General features: G+C 50.0%; 1 protein-coding gene across 1 annotated transcript in view; it reads left to right on the top strand.

Moving 5' to 3' along the window:
* Nucleotides 1-3,592: 3,592 nt before the first annotated feature.
* The window catches only part of TMEM163 (transmembrane protein 163), a 220,787-nt gene continuing 214,707 nt past the window's right edge, over nucleotides 3,593-9,672 (top strand). The window contains exons 1-2 of the mRNA XM_046659366.1: nucleotides 3,593-3,992; nucleotides 9,301-9,420. Coding sequence (XP_046515322.1) covers nucleotides 3,791-3,992; nucleotides 9,301-9,420 — 322 coding nt within the window. The 5' untranslated portion in view covers nucleotides 3,593-3,790. The remainder of the gene's footprint in view (nucleotides 3,993-9,300; nucleotides 9,421-9,672) is intronic.

Here is a 9,672-nt window from a genome sequence, read left to right as displayed (position 1 = left end):
CCATCTCCCCCACCTCCCTTTATTTTACTTTTTTTTTTTAGTAGACTTTTTTTTTAGGACAGTTTTAGATTAGCAGAAAAATTGAGAAGACAGTACAGAGTTCTCACCTATGCTGCACCCAGTTTCCCATACTACTGACATCTTACATTAGTAAGGCACATTTGCTGCAATTAATGAACCATAATCGATACATTATTACTAACTAAAGTCCAAGCTTTAGTCAGATATCCTTAATTTCTACCTTTTTCTGTTCCAGGATCCCATGCGGGATACCAGTGACATTTAGTTGTTGTGTCTTAGGCTCCTCTGGGCTGTGACAGTTAAGCCTCCCTTTTTAGAATTATTTTATATTATTCACTGTTGCGATTATGAAATGGAATTCATAGATAGTACCTATACACAGAAACATCAATGTAATGACCTAATTATAATAAAAGAGGAGTAAAAGTAAAGCCACAGACATTTAAAATGTATTTGCTTTTATAAATGCTCAGGCAGAACTGCATTCTAAGTCCTAAAGAAGTAGCCAGATATTTGCACCTACTATAATTTAAGAGCAGTAAGACAAGACTCTGGAATATTATTGACACTGTTTATTTTTGACATTTTTAAATAAGACCTAAATAAAAATATTCACATACACATGTGGAATTACTGGGCTCGTGGCAGGTCTACATTGACAGGTGCACATGTGTTAATTGCTGACTTAGATGCCATGAGTGGAACTGGCTTCAGAATCCTGGTTTTCCAAAATGGTGAACAAAATACAGTCTTTCCTAGACTTGCCCGGTAGTTGCATTACAGAAAATTCAGTATGGTGCAAAAATATTTCGTGTTTATACATAAAACAGAGTTAGGGTTCTAATGTGATTAGAAGCACATTTAAACTGCCCCAATGACCAGTCTGACATATGAAAGCCATGTGGGACACAAACAGTCTTCATTGTGCTGCAAAGTCCTGTGCACGGCATTCCCTGGCCACCCCTGACTAATGCCAGCGGCCCTCCACCATCACTGTGATAACAATTAAAGCACCTGCAATTTTCCAAAATTCCCCCTAGGGGGCGGTACGGCTGTGGTGCTGGACAGAGCTTAACAGGAGACTGGCCCTGATTCCTCTGTAAAATGATAGCTGTAATTGAGTGATGAAGACAATGAATGTAAAACATTTAGCGAGATGCCTGGCACACGTTATGTTATGTCCTCCGACAACGTAAACTAATATCATCACCCAGTCAATCAGCAGAGATTGTTTGGGGGAATACTGTGTCCTTGGCATCCTGGTAGATGTGGGGAAGTGAAAATGGGGATCAGGCAAGCACCACAATCCCTGCCTCACACATGGGACAAGCAGTGAATTATTAAACACAGTTCACCAACGAGAGTGCCCAGGCGAGGCTGGAGTCAGAGAAATCTTTCTGGAGGAGACAAGAGTGGCTTATTGAACCAGGGCAGCTGGAACTGGAAGGAAAATATATCTATCCTATGAATAATAAATAACTCCTAGATCCTTATGTCTCAAAGCGTGGTCTTCAGATCAGCAGCGTCAGCAGCACCTGGAGGTTTGCTGGCAATCTCAGCCTCTACCCCAGACCTAGTGAGATAGAATCTGCATTTTAACAAGGATCCTGGGTGTTCATCTGCATGTTCACATTTGAGATGCGCTGGCCTAGAGAAACAACTGAGGACCCAGAGGAAAATACAATGACATTTGCTTCTTTGAGAGAACACAAACCTTGGAGCGGGGGAGGAGGGTGGGCAGAGCTATATTGTGGAGGGTAGTTAGGTAGTGAGAATCACAAAGGTGGTCCTAGCACAATTTACATCAGAAATGTAGATGTGGGTGTGTGTGTGTGTAGTATTCAAATAAAGATTCCCAGCCGGATCCCAGATCTATTGAATCAGAATCTCAAAGAGCAACGAGGAGTCAGCATTTAAATAAATGAAAGCCTCCCAGATAATTCTTAGAATGGGGAGGGAGCTTAAAAAAATACCCAAGGTAAGGTCCCAGACCAGACCGATTTCATCACCTACAATATTAGAATCTCTATCAGTGGGTGAGTCCTGAGTATTTTTGTTCTTAAATTCCCCAGGTGACTCTGATGTTTGAGCCATTGACAGAGGGATTAAATGGGATAACCAGGAGGAAAAAAGTCTGGGCAGGGGAGAGCAATGAGGTGGAGCCGGGGTGTCTGAAAATACCTGAAAGATTGTCAACCAGAATTGGTGGGTAGAAGTTTTCGTTGTTTTTTATCCAAATAATCATAGCGTTTTTCTTTCTTTTCTTTTCTTTCTTTCCTCCCTCCCTAGCAAGAAGAGGCCTTTGAAATGACCTAGTTCAACTGTTCCATTTTGCAGTTCAATTAGTGGTCAAAAAGGTAAAGCGAGTTGGCCAAGGTCAACTCAGATATTCTCATTCCAACCCAACAGCAACAACAAAATAAAGTTATACCCTCTTCCCATTTCTAGTGATGTTGCACTCCACCACAAAGGCACTGAAATCCCACTCCGGTTTCGATCGCAGGCAAAGCGAGAATGAGAGAGGAAACCGGTTACTTTTCAAAAAACAAGGTGCCCGCCCCCCCCGTCCCCCCCGCAAAGTAGGCAGGCTTTAAAATGAGGAATTGGCAATTTACAAGACTCATTAAATTTAAAGACTGATATCCATCTAAAGACGAAATCTAGATTCTAGAGTTTGGGTGTTGATACCATTAAATTCAAGCTGAATTTGATAAATGGTGGGTCCGCCTCTGCACCTCTCGGAGCTACGAGGGAGCGGGCGCGGGCCCGGAGAGGACGAGGGCGCGGCCTCGCTGCGGAGACTTGCCCGACCGCGCAAGGGTACCAGTTCGGCCCGGCCAGAGGTGGGGCCATCGGCCGCCCGGGATGGCCAGGAGAGGCTTCTCGTAGGAGGGAGGGTTCGATTCGAGTCCTCAAAAACGGCAAGATTTGGATACTCAGAGGGGAAATAGCGAGCTGATGGGGTACTGGCTGGGACAAAGGCCCAGGGATAGTGGCAGTGGGGGAGCTTTGGGGTTCAGACATATTTCAGAGCGCCCTGTGGCCCCAAGGATACCCGGTCCCCTTAAGTTGGAGTGGAGGGAACAATTGGGAGGGAAGTCAAAGATCCTAGAAGAAGGTCCGAGATGGACGGGCTTGGGGACAGGTGAACATCGTTTTCTCGGGATGAGCGGAGAGGATGGCAGCCCCAGAGGAGACCATGCACAGCCTCTGAAGCTTGTGCAGCTCCAGAGGAGAAAGATGCCAAATTAGGGCGCTGCCCGCTCTCCTGCCCGAGCGCGGCCACTGGTTCCCCGGACGGCAGAGGAATCGGGTCCAAGGGGGCCCCTCTGGGTACCGTCCTACGGCGCGGGTGGAGCAGTCTCCCGCCACACCCTCACCAGGCCCTGCCCGAGGCGCCTTTTGGTCCCCGCGACCCCAGTAGTCCCTCTACCCCGAGCCTCCCAGCATTGGGCCCGGCCGGATCCCTCCCTCCCCACCGACCTCGGTGCACCGGCACCGGCGCTGGGGCCTCGGGGCGGGTCCCTGCCGCACGCACCTGCCCCCGGGGGCGGAGCGCGGCGGCGACAGCGCGGCCCCAGCCTCCGCCACCGGCCGCCTGAGCCGCGCGGCTCCTCGACACCCCCCGCCCCCCTACAGCCGGCGCACCTCCACTCCGCGGCGCCCGCCCTCCCTCTCCGCGTGGTCCGTCAGTCCCTCCGCTCGCTCCGAGCCGCCGCGCCTCGCACTTCTGACTCGTCGCCGCCGCCGGGATCCGCCGCCCCGCGCCATGGAGCCGGCCGCGGGCAGCGAGCGCCGCAGCGCCCCGAGCCCCGCCGTCCCGCCGCCGCCCCGGGGCCGTGCGCCCTTGGCTGCCGCTCCCGGCCCGGGCCCGCTGAGCTCCCCGGCGCGCGAGCCGCCGCAGTCCGAGGAGGAGCGGCAGCTGCGGATCAGCGAGAGCGGCCAGTTCAGCGACGGGCTGGAGGATCGAGGTGAGCGCGCGCCGCCCCGGGCTCCTTCCCCCGGCCGGTCCCTTCCCCGGCCGGGCGGCGCGGTTAGGTCCGCGGCTCCGGGCCCGCCTCTCCCCGCTCGCGGGCTGGGCCGGGCCGGGCGGGGGCTCGCGCCGCGGCGCGCGCGGGGGCGCGGAGCCGGGACTTCCCCGCGAAGGCACGGAGAGCGCAGGGCGGCAGCCCCACCTTCCGCGGCAGCAGCTCCTTCCCCGGAACCCGAGAAGCGGGCTGCCACCTGGGCGACCCCCCCTGGGCCCGCGCCCTCCTCCCCGCCAGCCTCCGGTCCTCCGGCACCCACTGGAAAAGTTTGCGGGAGGCGTTCTTTTGCTTTCGAGCCGAGCGCTCCCGGGGGACGGCCGGTCCTGCTCACCTCGGAGGGACCTGAGCTCGGTGCAGCCTCCTTCCCGAGCCCCCTGCGACCCCCGCTGGCTCCCCGGGAGAACTTCCCACGGCGGTTTTAGCTTCGAGGAGTTTACTCGGCGGCCGCCAGGGTGCCCGCCCCGGCGAAGGGGAGTCGAGAGGCCCCCGACCCTCCCTTACAGGGGACCCAGTTGACCGTGGGTCACTGCCTCGCTGTCCGATCACGGGGACAGAGGACTGGGACACTTGGGTCTGGGCCACTCAGCTCATGTGGATGGATGCCACTGAAACCTGGTGGTTCCCAGAGCGCGCGTCTCCAGCGCCTTCAGAACCCCTCCCATGAGACTGCCCCGGAGCCCCGCAAACGTCCCTTTCCTGGGAGGCCAAACCCTACCTTCCGACCGTCAGCCGGTGTCCCTTTGAGTTCCCCGCATGAAACGGGAGAGATTCCTCTGTTCATTTCTGTCTCCCTCCTCCTACATCCCTCTTTCCCTCCCTTCCTCGTTTCCTTTTGGCTAAGAGGGAACCTTGTTCTTGGCCACGGCCACGTCTACACCTTTTCTGCTTCTTGCTGAATCCAAGTCGGCCCCCTCAAAAAGTCTCAGTGGTTCTGCTGAAACCAGCTAGTGGCCGAAGCGGGATTCTTGCAGCCAGGCCCTTCCGGGGAAGCCGGCTCATCGCCATCTCCACCCCCATTTCTTGGAAGCCTTATTTTGCTGGCTGTGGCGGATTTTTATATTTTAGTCTTAGCAGGTTTCTGTCCTATTCTTAGTATCTCCTATACATTTTTATTCCAGTTTAGTGTTCGGATGCACGATCTCTTTCCTCTTAGAAATTTTAAACGGTAGCGTGTGAAATAGAATGGCATGGAAACGGCAGTTCTCAGAGAATCGGCAGAGATGCTCGGCGAGAACTGGAGCCGCTCCAATTGCAAGGAGTTCTGCACCTTTGTTGCAGTTTCTCCTCCTGTTCTCACATCACTAGATAGCATTTTAGAGCTGCTGATTGCTGACATCACGAGCACCCAGCAAAACATAGTTTTATTATAGGTCGCGTTAATTACCTTTCCCTCGGCAACTGATGTTGTAGGATTTAAACATTTTGTATTGAAGAAAGACAGAATTGTGGGCTGAGCTTATTTTTGTAGCATTGCAGGTCATCTGTAAAAGCTGGCCTGTGTCTCCCCACCCCACGAGATGACAGGAGGGAAAAAGTGCTAGGGTGAGTTAATATTTAGCATCGTTTTGTAGCTCATGCTCAAGTATGAAAAGCCCTTCTGAATTCCTTCTTAAGGTTATTTTTCACTGGTCAACTGGATTTCATTTTCCATTATGTTATGGCGTGAAAGCGTTCAGTGTTCATAAACTGTCACTGTGTGAAAGCATCGCATACCACACACAGCCTCTCTGTTAGGATGAGCCTTGTCCCCCAAAGAACCCAGTGCTGTGTGGCATTGAAAGCTGAAAGTCAGTGTGACATTCTTTTGTCTGACCTATTCCTGATGGCAAAGAGTTAATGATGAATGAGTCATTTTTATTGAATAAATCAGAGGGTTACCTGGGGAGATTTATTATAATTTTTGTGCTTTATTTTTTCTTCTGGGGCTGCATCTTTCCAATAGCGGTTTTTGTATCCTTTGGGAGCAGTTGGATTGCTGCTACCTATTTCCTGATGGTGAGAGGATTTGGGGAGGAGGAAGCCTCAGCAGTTGCCTGCTGTGCATCTCTCCATCATGCCTGGCTTGCTTTCTTCTAGGCCTGAATATCTACAGGGGGTGTTGGGGGCGGGCACCCTGGAGGTGTACCTATGTTTGGACTTCCCTCTTGTCCTAACTTCCTTCTAAGCTAGCAGGACCTTGTTACAGACTGTGTCTAACTCCAGTCAGAGGCTGGCTTTATAATCCAGTGTTTGGGGACTTGAGAGATATTTTACCCTTAGAACTGTTGTGGGCTGGTTCCCAGAAACCCAGCTAGCTCATATTGTCAGGAACTGCAGTGCCATTTGGCTGAGGCTTGTAGTTCAGGGAGCAAACCTTAAGGGGCTAAACACACAAAAAACACGCCAAGTTTGTCTTAGGCATTTCCACCTCTTCCCTTTTAATACGTGCTCTTCTCTCCATAAGTGTTTTCCCAATCATTCTGCCCTAAGCCTTAGGGCTCAGCCTCCTTAGCATGTCAGAGGCTGCAGCATTTCCTACTACTTTCCCATCTAATGAGTATTCCCCTTCCTTCAGAGAATCCAAGCATGACTAACTCTTAGGAGAAAGCAATTGGGACTAATTCATACTAGCATGGAAATGACTGATGGCTTCAATCTCCCCACATATATTTGCCTTTCCCCCACCCCCAAACAATAAAGTATCAGTCAAAATTACAAATGTGTGAAATTTGAGTGAGATTAGAAATATGAATGTGGAGGCCAGCTCTGTGTAGGAAGGACCCAGACCAGCATGCAGATCTAAGCCATGCTTTAGCTTCTCTAGGCTGTGCTGCCTTTCTTCTACCTTTGAAGCACGGCTTCCTGAAAATGTTAGGAATTCTCACCATATCTCCATGGTTTGCCTGCCAAGATGGGGGCAGAAGTGGAGGCGCCTGATTGCAGACTGTTCATTTATGAGCAGGGTCTGTGTAGGTCGTTATACTCCACTTCCCTTTGAGGAGTGGCAGGTTTTCCGTTGTTGGTATTGGCTATATTTTGAGAAAGGAAAACCAGCAGGAAACAAGCAAAGGTCGGAGAGAAATGGGCAAGTTCCTCCCTTCTTGGACAGTCCTGCATTGTCTTTACTCCAGTTTTTAAATTTAAAACGTCTCGTGGGGGAGGCACACACGGGATCAGATCTGGGGAAGAACCACCAGTCCTGATGCTGAGAGGCCCCAGCTGCCACCTTGGTGGGGCAGTGCAGCCCACAGGGACCGTCATCCCAAACTGGTCCAGGGAAGTGCCAGCCCACTGTGGGGTGGGGTGTGTAGACTGGTCTGTGTGGTCCAGTCATGTTTTTGGGAACACCTGGCTTTGGAAGGAAAAATGTCATGTGGCAGAATAGAAAACTCAGATCATTGCATTTCTCTTAGAAAATTAAATCTATTTCTAAAAGGAACTTTGTTTTCTATCCCCAGTGGATAAACCTCTCGAAATGGTTGCTGTCAAAATACTCAGCAAATGGACTGCTTATTTGAGTCAGTACTTAAATGTTACAGCTTCACTTCTGAAAATCAATGGGCCGGGATGAAAGGAAGATTTTTATATCGTTTGGGAAAAGGGAAATAAATTATTGGGAGTGTGTGGGACCTGCTCATTCTAGATTGTCGCTTTAACTGAAGACAGGAGTGATCCTAGTTGAAAATTAGAAGGGGATATTTTTTGGCAGCAGAGAAGTAATGAAAGGGACAAAAAAAAAAGTAGACAAAGGGATTTTAGTTTGAAATCACTTGTCCTTGAATTTGACAAAAGAGGTTTTTCTTGTTTCCATCCAAGTGTGTTTATTGGAGAAAGCTTGGGGAGATTTTTACAGGGCGGTAATGGAGATGGTATTTTCACCTATCTTTAGCAATCTCATCTACTTTGTGAGCCTGTGTAAGTCCACAGGTTTTGATTATGTAAAAATTTCTGGGCTATAAACTGGGCTCACTAAGCAGCCTTCTTGATATTTCTTCTTGGTTTGTTCAGGACTTGTTAGGGTGCTTGAGTCTGGGTAGTAAATGGAACTGAGAAGTTTTAACAGGGACCTTGTTATAATTTTGAACCGGATGCAGTTTTCAGCAGCCAGGCTTAGCGAGGTGTCCAGTCGGTCTAAAGGGCCGGTGCCTCTTACCTGAGGCAGAGGTGTGGTCTGTTGCACGCTGGGCGGTATTTTGCAAATGAGTGCGGTGCCGAAGCTTTGACTCCCAATTTCTTCATCCTTTGGAGCTGTTGTGATGAGGTTGCGCCACCTCTGAAAGGTCTATTGTGTGTTGTTTAGCCAGAGATGGTGTCGTAAGCTCCTGTTCATGTAGAATGCATGACTGAGAATTTGGTTCTCTGTGCCACAAAGAGGTGCCATATATAATCTGTTTTCAAAGGAGAAGAAAAAATGTAAATCAGGATCATATTGAAGACGGGCTAGTCTTCCGCCTAAGGCACTTGAAGCTTGGGCTTTGCCTGGGAGTCACCATGAGTTCCTGTTGTCGTCGAGGGCTCTCCATGTGGAAAGCACAGGAGACAAAAATCAAACCTTTCTTCCACACGGCCTGTCTGGGAAGCTGCCTCCCGCTTTAGCAGGTTTACCCCCCTTTAATGTTGTGAGAATTTTTTGATATATGCTTGGTACAAAGGGGTGGATACTATAGAACAGAAAGGAGAGGGAAGAAAACATGGTATGTAATTTAGGTCTGGCGGCTGTTGTTGGTTGTGGTTAAAGGGAAATGGTTCTTCTCCTCCTGTTAATTGTCGACGGAGCAATGAGGGGCATTTATATTCTTCTCCGACTCATTGCTTTGGGCAAAACCGGTCCACCAGTTGGGGCCATGCTGGTGGATCAATGCAAATCAATGCCCACAGCTGAAGAGCCTGAAGGCCCAACTAAATGTGGGCTCTTCGAGCTGTTTCCTAACGAAAGGGCCTTGTTAGGAGCAGCACCTACCTGAGCCAAGCGAGTTAACAGGGCAGCGGGATGGCTGGGGTCACACATCAGGTCAGGGAGTGGTGGGGTCTGCAGGGTCCTTATAAAGAAGACAGCTGCTGTTACCCTGTAGGAACACTTGCCAGATGTTGCCAGAGCCTATGATCTTTCAACAGATGCCAGAAAGCCTGATTTCCATGTGAACTCTCCTGTTAAAACACATCTTGGCCCATGGGCTGTCGGTTTGCAATCCTTGGATAAGAGAGTATAGCTCTGGCTGTGGGTTTCTTAATAAGGAAATGTCTAACTTCCTTTTCTCCTTGTTTTTGTCAGGCTTGTTAGAAAGCAGCACTCGACTAAAACCTCACGAAGCTCAGAACTACAGAAAGAAGGCATTGTGGGTCTCCTGGTTCTCCATTATTGTCACACTGGCCCTGGCAGTGGCTGCCTTTAGTGAGTATCCGGGGGTCTTGCTGATCAATACGTGCTGTTGTTGCCTGTTTTATTCCCTGACTCCTGTGGGATGTGCTTTTGCTTTTAGTTGATTATTATTGATGAGTAAATTCTCTTAGATGGTTGGATAGTCAGGGTACGTATAAATTAGTAAAATGGCTTCTCTCCTCTGCAGAAGGAAGAGGTGGTTAAGAAGGATGGAGAGCGGTACTCAGAGCCTTGGCTCTCCTCTTCCATAACCATCTGGGTTTA

This window comes from Equus quagga, chromosome 4, assembly GCF_021613505.1.
Source record: "Equus quagga isolate Etosha38 chromosome 4, UCLA_HA_Equagga_1.0, whole genome shotgun sequence".
NCBI lineage: Eukaryota > Metazoa > Chordata > Mammalia > Perissodactyla > Equidae > Equus > Equus quagga.
Note: the sequence above shows the minus strand (reverse complement) of the source record. Positions and strands in the feature narration are given on the sequence as shown.